We start from the raw sequence: 13,156 nt of genomic DNA, 5'->3' as shown, positions 1-13,156 counted from the left end.
TGAGGATCAGAAATCTGAGTTGACTGTGGATCTACGTAAGGTCTCCAGTTTGGAATCTTGACTCACGAAGTTTCTCCGGCAACGTGTGTATCACGCAACTCATGCCTGGACAGTATCCACTGCAGGTTTACGTAGGCCTTTCGGAGAAGTCAAGATGGCTTTTCGAGGAAGATCCAGTCAGGGGAAATATACGAAGAGAGGGCCTGGTAGTTTGTCTCTCGCGCCGAGTCCTTCGGGTGGAAACAAGGTAACGTTGGCCCCGATCAGCATGTCAATGTCTTGGTTTGTAGCCCAAGACACGCGGTCTTGATACTCAACACAAAGACGAACCCCGTGATTCATTGTACTTCAATACTCCTCCGTCACATAACAGGAGAGAAATACCGTGGCCGAGTTGCATGCACGCGAGTATAGTGGTTATGCTGATCTAGATCTCACCAAGGCCTATTGAGCGAGCGGCTACCCAACAAGAGGCCTTTACAGCTTCGCCTGATAAACCCCTAAAAGGCATCAATAACTCAGAGTCTCTTTCGTTGCAAACATAGCTACTGGCTCTTTTCAACCTTTTCCATCACTGCGAAAGCATTCCCTGCATCCTCGCGAGCCCGTCCGTCCAGTCCCTCGGCGTCCCGAACGGCCACAAACCTCTCCTTCCATAACTGCCACCGCTGCGGGCACAACCCATTTGTTCCTTTGAACTTTCGTCTCAGCTTGGTTGCCTCCTTCTTGTCAAGCTTCCACAGAGGACCAGCCGTTACCCCACGAATCTCCTCGTCGCGCCCGTGCAACACATGGCCTGCGTGAACCATCCAGGATGCTGCGCTTCTGGCCTTGTACGAGATGTCTTCCACCGCGGCGGGATCCGGGTTTGTTGCATCCGGGGCACCGCGGACGGGCGTCACGGCTCCCTCCAGCGCGTCTACGAGCGCCCAGATGGCATACGTCTCCAACGGGACGAGGCATAGGCCCATGACTCTGGCAGCATATGCCTGGAGGTTCACGCGGCGCTCTTTCCTCTGATATTCCCCAGGAGCTTTCAAATCACCTGGCAGGCGTAAATTTCTTAGTTTGCATCCCACATTCCGGAAAGTGTTTGGGAGGCGAAAGCGCGCGCATGAACATACCATCATCGAGCTTCTCGCCGAGTGTGTTGCCAAACATGGGGAATTTGGCCCATGGCGCAACAGAGTTCTCGTCACTGGCGCCCCATTCTTCACCGAGGTTCACCGAATTGCAAGGCAGGCATGTAAGTGCCTTGATGACCGCCACAAGTCGGTCTTGTTGAGGACTGTCATAGGGAACCTGGCGTGCGAGATCATGGACCAGATCCCAGAACCACCAGAGAAAAGACCCTGCTGTGCCGTGTTGCGCATAGTCCTGGCCCAAAAGAGCATCCAAAGCGGCGGCGGCTTCGTCGGGAGACGTTGAAATGGTTGAGGCGAGGGCGTGGTTGAGTTTATCGATGACCTTGCTCGCGAAAGCAGGCGCGCCGTCGTCTTCAAGATGGAGATTTACGCATGACATGGTGTCGCCAAACTATTCTACAACTTTTACTTGCTCCTTTTCTTTCTTCTTCTTGTTCTTCTTCTTCTTCTTTTCTTTTGTTTCTGCCTCTGTTAAAGACTTGCTTCGCCCCTGTGCCGTAGAATGAGAATGGTTTGTCGAATGCAAGAGGTAGTGGCAATGAATTCTATGAGTGGTTCGCGAACACTTATTGCAACAATGCTGGACTTTTAAGGTTCAGCACGGCTCAGAAGGGAACATTGCATACTAAAACTGGAAGGCCCCAAGGCACCGGGGCCCTCAGGCCGGATGACGTGCCGGGATGGTGTTCGTGCTGCGGTCGCCGGCAGCGACCGGGAACTAGCATGGCCTGATAAAAAGGCTACCTACCCTCAATGCCGTTCGGATGCCGCGATCCTGTGGCAAGATCCGCACCGAACTCTAATCAACCTTAAATATGCGACGTATTTTCTGTACCGGACCAGAACATAATGTCAGTCTATTATTAGCTCTCTTCTGAGCGACCGTGACCAGCACCAAAATTACAGCAAACCCATTTATTTGAGATATGTGTTCACCAACACTCTGTGAGATGTCATACACCTTGTAGCATGTTATGTTATATTCTATGAGCCGTCCCAGTCTAATAGTTACGGTCAAACTTTCTCTAGGGGCTAGCGTTCACGCGCAAATCCGCATGTCAAGAACAACGATCCTCGCTGTGGCTAAGCTAACGATCTTCATAGGGGCCTGGCTGAAAGTTCCACCATCTGGACATTAGTCAGAACGCCGGAGATCATATGATAGGCAGGAACCGCATCTTCATCATGCTGCAACCTAACACTTGCGACGATATCCCAGTAGAGATCGCCAGCAAGTGTGGGTAGAAAGCCGCGTTCGACAGATTCGCAGCCCCATACTTATGCAAGCATGTGAACCCCCTACGCTTAGCCGGGCCTCCGACTTACTCGTTGCTTTGGTCCACAGGGCTCAAGTCGATTTGCTCAAGGTATTTCGAGGAGTCGCAGTACCGCAATTCCATCTTCTCAACAGGATAACAGGGATAGCAAAACCTTACATGCATCCAAATGATTTGCTCCAAGGCCGTGAGTATGTGGGATACCTACAATTCCATGTACTGTTACTTTGCCCCGCAATGAGTTAGACTGGGATGTTTTCGAGCCCCTTTGGATACTACTCTCGCATGCCTTTCTCTCCTAGGCTACTGCTACTGTTTTTGGCCCGGGAGGAAAGTCAAACAAAGCTGTCCAGAGAGTACGAGGGACAATCGGGATATGAACAGAACAAACGCAGAATGAAAGAATCAGCATCACAGCATGAGGACGAAGGCTCCTTTGCGAAGGAAACTCTTCACCTCGAAGATAGCACCGATTCCACGTCCCAGGCCCCTTCTACGGATCTATATTACAAGTGGCTATGCTCAGTAACATTATTTGGATGAACGACGATCATGTTGAGTAGACTGCCTACCGTACTCGTGGCTGACATGGAGTATACACCTTTATTGTTCGGCTTAGCCGTGTCCTGGATCTATCATCGCGACGCCCCTGACGTCTTATTACTAATTTCCAGTCAACGAAACTGAACACTCAATTATCAAGTATATATAGGTTTGCCTCGTCGAGAATAAGTTCTGATGCTCATCCCGCAACTAGCAACACTCTAGCACCTTCTTAGACTCGTTTTCGACTTCATAGTCTATTGTCACTCTTTTACTCTCATTCCCAGGTTTCAGACTAACAGCCGTTTTATTACACTCGTTTTTGAAGAATCCATCAACCGTGCCAAATCAACAAAATGGTTTCTTGCACTTACCTACTCACTCTTCTTGCTGCCACCGCTGCCATTGCAAGCCCGGTCCGTCTCTCCAATCAAAACGGCACTGTTAAGATCCGCCAGTCCGGCCAGGTAATTGGACACTCTTCGAGTTGTGTCTTCTGCTGTGTACTGACAATAGTCGCCTAGGTCTACGTTTGCAAAGCCGGCGCCAATAATGACGGCGTAACGTACGGCGAGGTCAGTCAAGACTGTGCCATTGGGTACTTCCGAGAGGCCGGGACCAAGGCGGGCTTCAGCGGCTACCCGAAAAAGTTTGACAACAAGGGTAATGTCATGAAATTTGCCTCCGGCTGCAACGAAAATGTCTACGAGCTTCCCGTCTTCAGTAACGGCAAGCGCTACGACTTTAATGCTAAGAAGGGCTCTATCAACAAGCCTGGCCCTATGCGCGTCTACTACACCAAAGATCTCAAGTTCTGCGGCGTCGGAGCCAAGGAACATATCGGTGGCACTGGCAATCCCCACAACTGTGTCTTAGAGAACCAGGGGGTTCCAAGCCAAGGGTGGCTTTTGGTGCGAAAGCGAGGCATTTCTATTGTTCTCTCTTTTACTGGGAGACTAAATTGGATTGCCTATGTGGGATGTTTGTCGGTTTAACCTTCGGTTTAAAGAGAAGAGATGTTGTCGTGAAACCAAGACCCAACATGTACATGATGCTTGGTGGATGCCTATATTGCTCACTTCCAAGGCCTTGAGGCCAAGTTGGAACGGTCACAACTGAGTAGTTCCAGCCAACATAAGTATTCGGCGGTCGCCCTGGCACAACAACTACACGCGATCAACCCTCTTTCAGCCCTTTAAGTGGCGCGATGATATCAGTTGCCGTGGCTGTTTCATCCACTCAACTTGATGGGCAACGCTCCTCAACTTTAAAGAGCCGAAAATTGGAATTGAGCTTGTAACGCCCTGAACTATGGACTCTGTGGTTAGTTCTGCACCTGCCGTCTTTATTCATATAGCACCCTGGAGGATTGGCCTTGGCATTAAGCCTAGTTGAGGCGTCATTCTTGCTCCTTTCGAATGTGTTGTCCGGTGGAGATGCAGTAGGTACTTGACCAGACGGCATGACCGCACTTTCTTCACCAAGCAGGCCTTTGGCTCCACGAAGTCTGCAGTTGGAAGACATACATGATATATATTTGTTTCTTCACGAAGATAGCGCTAATCTGTCTATATCTCATACGAGGTAACGAACCAACGTCTGGGCTGCTACACGGCGTCCCAAATGCTAGCATACCACGCACACCGTCTCCTACGAAACCCACCTTTCCAATGCAAAGGTCCCATTCATTCATCTCGCACACAGAGAGTCTCGACCCAGCGTGAAAACTTAACGGTGTGAACATCGACCGTTCGCCAGAAAACATCACTACCCCAGATGGTAGGTACTCCCAGCGCAACCAAACCGATGAACCATGCTATCATCCGTCCCCACATACCGGCTTCGTCTCTGCCACCAACTAAAGCCCAGACGTAGGGCATCCAGCGATGTTCTAGGACGTCCAAGACAGGTCCGTGGACGAGGTACAGCGCATAGCTGATATCGGCGAGGTACTGCGCGAAGGGTGTAACAAAGAGGTTCTGTAGCACCTTAATCTGCTGTAAGGCAGCCACGATTTGAATGGCGCCAAGTGCATACCAGGGGAATGCAACAAGATCTCCACCCATGGTAAAGTAGGGTTCCATAGTGTTACGAAAGAGCGGTGCAATTCCGGGCGTGATGTCGTTGACCTGATCAGGCCATCCAGCAACAAACAACGCGAAAATAAAGTTGCCAAGGAGGAAAGTTTTGAAGAGAAGGGTCGTTGCAGAGTTCGAATATGATTCCAGGGTGCCGCTGGGGGTCTCCGTGTCCGATTCCGCCTCCTTGTTCTGGATAGCAGCGGTAGCGCGCTCGCGGCGAGCCTCTTGAATAAGCCCGATCTCAGCAAGGACCATGCCACCGAAAAACTCAAAGGCTGCCCAATGGCCGCACCTAAGGCAGTACAACATGATAGCAAGCACAGATACTAGACGTAAATACGTTTTCATACGGCTTACACCAGTCAAAGTAACAAACAGTAGTAACGAGTTAGAGAACTCGATAGGAATAGTCCATAGATGGACATCGTAGGGGAGGAATTGTGTAATATCCCACTGCCAGCTGAAGGTAATCCTCCATAGCCCGTTCTTCCAGTCTACCAGTTGCTCCCATAGCGTAGGCAGAGGTTGTCCCATCCAACCAAGGCGGATCATGATCATGATGATAAAGGTAGAGGCGGTGGTAGGAAGAAATAGCCGAAAGCCGCGGCGGAAGACGCTACTCGAGAGGGTGCGGTGTAGTCCTTCGTAATTGTGTTTCCTGGCCTGTTGTAGAGACTTAAGAGAGAGAACGAAGCCTGAAATAACAAAGAAGATGTGAACCATGGGTTTGCCGCTGTAGATGACACGCAGGAAAGGAAGCTGTAGCGGCGAGGAAGCGACATGATCGTTTTCGTCCGGGATGCCGTATGGTCGAGCAAGGTAATAGCCAAAGTTCGGTCCTGTATAGTGGCAAACAAAGACGATTAGGGATGCGGTACCACGCAAGCCATCAAGCCATGATGTCGGGTAAAGGCGTCGGCGTTGATTTTTGGAATCATGTCTTAGCCTCCTCTGGACGAAAGAGGGTAGCAGGAAGAAAAGAATGGCCGTTAGTCTCGCAAGGAAGGACTTCGACTGTGGGTTAGGATTCGATCCTCCAGGTAACGAGGTTTCGGAATGACCGCTTGCGTTCGACAGCGGTGAGTAGGAGTATGAGTACGAGTTGGGAGAGAACCGAGCCACAGCTCCACGAATCGAGCGAACAGCCAAGGAGATCATAGCGAGGGCGATGGTGATGGCGATGACATGTCCTTGGGAGGAATATCGCAAGCGGGTCGGTGATCAGTTGAGGTTTTGGGCGGTCGTGGACTTATTTTCAAGTCTCTTCTTTCCTCCCTCCGATCTACAGTCGAAGAAGATGAAGCCGTTTCCCGGGTAGCACCGATGGTGTGGTTCGCTAAGAAGCTGCAAGAGATACCAGGAGAGAGAAACCGGAGGCAGCGTATGATCGCGAGACGTGCCGACACTGGCCAATCAAAGAGTGACGGCGCGTGTATTGAAGTAGACACTTTAGGCGTGGAGGAAGGAAGTTGAACTGGACGTGTTACTTGGACTTGGTCCAATAAAGGTGAGCTGGTAGACAAGACAATTTGTATTTGGGGTTTGGTGTGGAGTTCAGGGTCGACGAGACGATCCAACTTCGGCGTGCGCGTACCGCCCGTTGGGAGAACCTTACTACGGCGAGACCGGTCGTAAGGATATCACACGAAACAAATAACGCTGAGGTTACTTAACTTTTTTTATATCTCATAGTTGTACCCTATAAAGGAAGATCCCGAAAGAAAAGGCAGGCCAGACAAGCAGGCACTGCCGCCTCCTTTCGAAACCTTTCCCCTCTTGGCCTTATGCCTTTCCTGAGACGAGGGAACAAACCTTACTTGGAAAGTGCGCTTGTGATGTGATCGTCCTTAGTTTCCCGCGGCTACACCTTGAGAAATCAACTTGACAGACGTTGTAAACCGACGGTATGACTCGGTGGTAGATGGTCCTTCCACCTTGCCATCTGGTTGTAGCGGAGGTGTGAATCCCATCATGCACTGGCTCTGGTTTTCTGGGTGAACAATTGGCGGCTGACCACTGGTTAGAGTACTTGCAGCACTCGTCAGTTAATACTGTATGAGGTTACGAGGTGTGGAATCCTCGTCGTGCCTGGCGCAAGCCGAGTGGCATGCTGTGTAAATTGTATAAGATCAGGGATGCACGGCGACGAAAGACAAAAGAGTCGGTCCACTTCGCCGAACGGAAAGTAGTGATTCGGAACGAGGACAGCGGAATGCGGGTGGCTGAAGTGGCTGAAGTGGAATCCCGATTAAGCATTCAGCAGGCGCTAGCCACTCTAACCACGGCAAGACGAAGAAAATGACGGCCAGGCGGGCAGCTTATGCCACTTTGTATACTAGCTAGATCCGACTTAACAGCTTGGTACCAAGAACTACCCTCACTGGCCGATCTATGGGAGAGCGGGTGGGAATTCTATTTAGGGGTAGAACGGATTTAGCTGTGCGTGATGGTTGCGCCAAACAACGATGGCTATATTGTGTCCACACTGATGATTTATGATAAGGTTGTAACCGAGTCGGGCGCCCAAGTCGAAAATAGACATCTACTCGCAAAAGCTTACTTCCGGTGGCTACGCACCTTCACATTGGTCCGGGGAACGGTAACGTTGACTTCGGATGAAACTTCCCGTGTAACAACGCTGTAGATCCCCCTGGGGTTTTTGAAGAGACGCGGAGACATTTCAAATTTGGACCAGAGATTGCCTCTCGGTCCCATCAGTGTTCTTGTCGTGGTCTGCGAGTCACCTTGCTATGTAGAGTTTGAGGCTCAGGTTAGGTTCATGCCACGGACCCTCGAATAGATCGTACTGAGAGACCCTTGAGGAATGATTGGCAACTAGCCTCCAAAGTCGATAACTCGCCAGCCAATCTGGAAGGCCCTGGAAGGACTTAAAGATACGAGGTATGGAGAGAAACATCGAATTTTCGAATTCCCGTGAGGGCTGACGAGAGCTTCGTCAATCTTCTAGATACTGAGGGCATTTCCCTCAGGGATGTTTTGATGTACTCCCTAATCTCTTAAGTCACAAGCATGATGGTACAAGCATGAAAATAGATTCCGAACATATGCGCCAGCCTTCGGGCTCCTGCAACCGTTCACAAGAAGATGGATGACCGCTCATGGAGATACGGATGGCCCCCCTTATCGGGCCACGGTCAATTCAAAAACACTCAACTTATCATAAACGCTTCACAGGGTTTGCTCCACGGCGATGGCTGGAACCTCCTATCCAAGGCCAGGAACTGCCCCGAACCAAGTACACACTCAGCAAAACATTATACAAAAAGCCCGTGAACCTCCCCTCTCCATCTCCGATGAGCCGACCTAAGACACGTTCCGCCGACACCTTGTCACCGAGCACCTTCCCTTCCGAACGGCTCCTCGTCACCTCACCATTTTATCCCTTGAGGCCCCCGCTCCAGCCCTCCAAAGTCCACCCGCCGTACACACAGGTTGGACCAGAATCTAGAGGATGAGACACACAAAGATTCCTTCCAGTGGGCTGGATAGACTGGAGTACAGCGGCCAAGACACCGCTGTCTCGCGCGCGTCGCTCGCCTTGACCTCACTTGTTGAGACCGCTCAGGCTAGGGGCACCGTCGTAAGAATCACCGACTTGAGTCAGCAGCGGTCTACAACGTATAGCCATCAAGCAACAGTCGAAGAACCTGGACACGAGATAGTATCATGTTGTTTATCGCTGGATTTCCTTTGTCTACTGACCCAATCTATCTCAAGGCTCACCCCCTGAACCACCGCCTGCCTCAAACGCGAGCAGAACAAGAATCATGAGTTGCACGTTCTTCCTGGCCTAGAATACACTATCTCCGTCCACCTATAACGCTCATTGTTTGACGCAATTTTGCCTTGCCCTTCTTCCTTGAGTTCTGAAGCGTCCTTCCGCCATCAGTATTCGCGTGATGTGAACCTACGCTCCTAACATTGAACCAAAAAAAGAGCCCCATAATGCCCAAGTAGGGTATATCCAGATTGCTCCATGAAGATATCGCCACCGCAGATACGTATACGCCGGAAGCTACTGCTCAAGATAAGGAGACAAAAGGGGGCCTAGTAGCCCTCCTCAGATTCACAATCAACGCCGGAGGCCCCTCCCTCTTTTCCATATAGCGTGGGAAGATAAAAATGCCGGAAAAAGAAAAACCCGTTCGTGGAGACAAGGAGACACTGTCCCCCCAGATATGCGTGGATAACACCCGATTATGGCCTGAAAGCCCAAAAATATGCTCACATGTCGTAGAAACGGCGTGATGCCAACTGGCCAACTGGCCAGGTTGTCAGTTGATGGTCGTAGCAAAGCATAAAGTCGTGATACCCGTTCGTCCCGAATCTCGACTGGTTCGACTTTGCCGGCTCGCCCTGCACAAGTAAATCAAGACAACAGGACCGTGTTCTCATATAATGATGATGTCAATGCAACGGAACTCAACGCATACATGCGTATCGTTCACCGGCGCTCGATGCGCATCTGCTCAGCGTGCCTGGAAGAACATCGAGTTCAGCGCCAGAGAAAGTCCGAGGCTTTGACTGGGCGTCCAGTAGCATAGGAAATGATCCGCGTGTTCTCGCACGCGTCTTCAAAGTCGTCATCGAGATTGTACTCTCGGTAGTACCACTGATTTGTCCTCGAGTCGAAGAAATCCCGTCGGTGTAACTCGGGAGTGTGCAGCCCAAGGTACGACATCCATTGGGTGTGCTCTCGTAAGATGGCAGGGCTGCTGACGTCCTCCGGACCCAGGACTGTGTTGATGGGCTGAGAAATGGACTTCTGCCCGCGAGCGTCTCTGTCGTTGAACATGAGCATCAGCCGCGAAGAAATCTCCTTGTCAATGGCGCTCAGGGTTTGGCTATGCTCAATGCGGCTGGCTAGTCCCGTCAAATATGACTTGTGGCCATTCTTTCGGGGAGAATGAAGATGGGCCTGTATGGAAAGGCAGGTTAGTTAAATCTTTGGTCAGTGGCCGGGAGGCTAAGATGTACCTTCATCTCCCGCCGCGTGTCTGTCAAGAACGGGCAGTTGTCCATGATGCACCGGTAGATCTCTTTGAGGTAGCCCGGTTCGACAACCGGCGGCGGACAGCAGTGGGTCGTCGGTTGCGAGTCCGGGAAGAATGAAACGGGCCGGCAGATTTGACAAAGACCCCGGACGCACGGCTCGTTACCGGGGCCTTCATGGTCGAGGTAGTAGTGCAGCTGCGAGTAGGGCTGCTGTCAACGCACAGTTCACCCATCATGATCCCATCACTGTGACGTACCTCTGAGCACCCCGGCCGGGAGAAGGCCGGGTCCCTCCGGCCATCTGACGGGTTCGGCTGGTTCTTGTAAGCGTGCCGTCGGGATCGGCAGACGCCGGAGCGTGTCCGCACATACTATTCTTAGATCGATTCTGTCCTTTTGACTAACATCTCCTCGAATGACCTTGGCAGGCAAAGGCATGGCTTTCCAGTGCAATGAGCACATGGAGCACACGTACTTTCGAGGCCATCCAAAGTTGCTCTGGGCATCCGCTACGGCCTCGGATTCCTGAGAGCGCCATCCGATACCATTTCCATACTCCCTTGGGGTGCGGGATAAGCCATAGTAGTCAACGCTCCAGCCAGTTTGGATCTGGTCTCCGCTAGTGACCGACCGCGAGCCGTCCATCTCGGTTGGGAGGTTGAGTTCAGGAGGGGCTGGCCGTCCCACAACGTTGCCGAGGTACGCACCGGCGTCGCCATCCACGCGGACGAGGACATGACGAGGCTCCGAAGGTGCAGCGGCAGAAAGGTCAAACGGATTAATGATGCCGGCTGACTGACCCGACGCCGGCGTCGAAAACCTGCTATCGTTGGCATCCTGGCTGTAGTTGTCAAGATTGGGATCCGATTCCCGTGAAACCGAGGCCACGGTCGATGTCGATGAAGGGACTGAAACAGCGTCCAGAGGTTTACTGTAACGTGGAAGTCCAGTGTTGTGGCGGATGCTGTGCGAGGGTATCAAGGAAGCAGCCGGGTCGCGGTTCTGCGGCTGGACCTGGACAGGTGTGCGCGCTGGCCATTGTTGGCGATGCATGAGAGATGACCCATGATGCGGCGGAGGAAACGGATGAAAGGCGTTTCCACCGAGAGAACTCTGATGCCCGACGAATCGATTGGAGACGGTCAAGCTCATATTCCGACGACGTTTCGCTCCTGGTTGACGGAGCAAAGGCAGGGAGCCAGAAACACCACGGTCTATTCTGTCCTGGGTGTTTGTGTAAATATGAGAACTTTACGAGTTCTCAGCGGTGTTTGCGACTGTTCTCGCCACGGATTACTGCAGATAGAGAGAGGGAGCACAAGCACGAGAATAAAAGACGGGCGGAGGCGAGTCGTCATGTAAGATGGGCGGCGAGATCGATCTCAGACAGCGCGAAAAAATGTGGGAGATCGGATTGGATTGGATTAACCCCCCTGCCAGTCACGATATGGGTTCCGTAGGACGTTGGTATCCTCTGGGGTTCCTCCTTTTCATGTCAGCGTATTTTTTTCTGCTTGCTTCTCGCCTGAATCAGAGAAGAAGGGCAGAGCGAGAGATCCAGGGTGGCTGGCCCTAGTCTCACAGTATCGCGAAGAAAAAGCAATGCGGGCCACATCTGTCTCTCTGCCTCGTCGTGTCGCGGTGTCGCTACCAGCCCGCATCATGCTACGCACGTTTGACCATAACAAGAGTGGTGGCTCTGGGGCAGTAGCAAAAGGCCCAATCTCTCGAGACGCGCAGCGCCGGCTACTTGCAGAGCCGACGTGGGTACGTATTCGTACGTACGATACATGATAGTGCGCAGTAGGCAATCTTGAGACTGGAGCCCAAGGTGGCCGGGGGGTCGGGGCTTCGCGGCTGGCACCAGGGAGACCAGGGGTTGGAACAGGGGGGGTGTCGTTGGGATCAACGACAGAGATCGATGGGGGACGACGTTCTTTGCAGTAGCATGCGTGTCGGTATCCAAGGGGAAAGGCAGCCAGGACCATATGTCATCAGGCATAGGCAGAGATAGTTGTGCTATGTATTGTGTTATGATGCTGGTCATCATGGGATAAGGCAAGGCCAGGCCAGATCAGGCGCGGCCTCGTGGCCCCCAGGTTGGGTTCCATGGGCTCAAGACACTATCTCAACACCCCAGCTCATCGCCCCCCTGTCGTCAAGTATGTTGTGCGGCTGCCACACTCTGCAGTGCTTCTGATGTATTGTACTGTAGTTGCTGCGAGTGCGGGTTGTTCGTCTCCGCCTCTATGTGCTGTCATTACCGTCACTCCCCATCCTCTCAGGGGCCGCAGAGGAACGCCTTCCCCGGTACGGACGTACGAAGAACAGAGATATGCAGATGAGTTGCAGATTCCCTATGAGACTTGTCTCGCCTGGCACACCAAGAACAATCCCTGCCTCTCTTTACTCTGGGTATCTGAGCTCGGATTGGCTCGGGACGGACCCCTCTTCTCAGGGATCGTTATATCGCGCTGCTTCTCTTCGACAAAAAGATCTATCCGGACTAGGGTTAACCGCGCACTACTCCACAAGTCTCCGATCGATAGACGAACAAGAGTGTCGATAATATCCATACATAGACCGACAGTTAAGACTCCAGAAGTGTGGACGAGATCTGGGGAAGGCAAGCCAATGGGTGGTGTTTGGAGTGGCGTAAACGCTGCAGCTGCCTCTCATTGAGGTTTAGGCTGTTTGTGTGGAGTTTTTCTTTTTCTACTCCTCCTCTTCGCCCCCCTCCTTAGCCCTCCGGAGTCAATCCCGCTGGGCTATGGATCCGCAATGAATCAGACCTTGGAGAACTGCGTCAAGACGGACGGCGGAATGGTAAGTGGGGAAAGGTTTGATGCCTTCGTCTTGTCCTTGGTTCAGTTTTCGCGTCTGCAAATTAGTTATCGGGTTTGTGTTGCAGTAAGGTATCCATACAGTTTCATACCGCGCTCCGTGGTGGCCGTCGACTTGCAGCCACGTTTCCGTTCTCGCATTCGTTGTCTGCCTTTGGCATTTGATACCCGACACCTGCATGTGCCCTTGATAAAACGTACAGCTGGCTGGATCAAAGGATTTCCGACGTCATATGCGGAGTGATTCTTAG

General features: G+C 52.0%; 4 protein-coding genes across 4 annotated transcripts; 1 reads left to right on the top strand and 3 right to left on the bottom strand.

Annotated features, from left to right (window-relative positions):
- Positions 1-545: 545 nt before the first annotated feature.
- On the bottom strand, positions 546-1,524 carry ColSpa_11450 (uncharacterized protein; the record flags this gene model as incomplete). Its single annotated transcript, XM_049277662.1, has 2 exons — positions 546-1,045; positions 1,125-1,524. The coding sequence occupies 2 exons, from the start codon at positions 1,522-1,524 to the stop codon at positions 546-548; spliced, it is 900 nt and encodes a 299-aa protein (XP_049133619.1).
- Positions 1,525-3,321: 1,797 nt separating this feature from the next.
- Positions 3,322-3,960, top strand: ColSpa_11449 (uncharacterized protein; the record flags this gene model as incomplete). The annotated part of the gene is made up of 2 exons (XM_049277661.1): positions 3,322-3,432; positions 3,490-3,960. The coding sequence occupies 2 exons, from the start codon at positions 3,322-3,324 to the stop codon at positions 3,958-3,960; spliced, it is 582 nt and encodes a 193-aa protein (XP_049133618.1).
- Positions 3,961-4,650: 690 nt separating this feature from the next.
- On the bottom strand, positions 4,651-5,604 carry ColSpa_11448 (uncharacterized protein; the record flags this gene model as incomplete). The annotated part of the gene is made up of 2 exons (XM_049277660.1): positions 4,651-5,338; positions 5,423-5,604. The coding sequence occupies 2 exons, from the start codon at positions 5,602-5,604 to the stop codon at positions 4,651-4,653; spliced, it is 870 nt and encodes a 289-aa protein (XP_049133617.1).
- A 3,958-nt stretch (positions 5,605-9,562) lies between these two features.
- Positions 9,563-11,115, bottom strand: ColSpa_11447 (uncharacterized protein; the record flags this gene model as incomplete). Its single annotated transcript, XM_049277659.1, has 4 exons — positions 9,563-9,985; positions 10,045-10,269; positions 10,320-10,433; positions 10,468-11,115. The coding sequence occupies 4 exons, from the start codon at positions 11,113-11,115 to the stop codon at positions 9,563-9,565; spliced, it is 1,410 nt and encodes a 469-aa protein (XP_049133616.1).
- Between the last annotated feature and the right edge of the window lie 2,041 nt (positions 11,116-13,156).

The sequence above is a fragment of the Colletotrichum spaethianum genome, assembly GCF_022836535.1.
Source record: "Colletotrichum spaethianum MAFF 239500 DNA, contig46, whole genome shotgun sequence".
Taxonomy (NCBI): domain Eukaryota; kingdom Fungi; phylum Ascomycota; class Sordariomycetes; order Glomerellales; family Glomerellaceae; genus Colletotrichum; species Colletotrichum spaethianum.
Note: the sequence above shows the minus strand (reverse complement) of the source record. Positions and strands in the feature narration are given on the sequence as shown.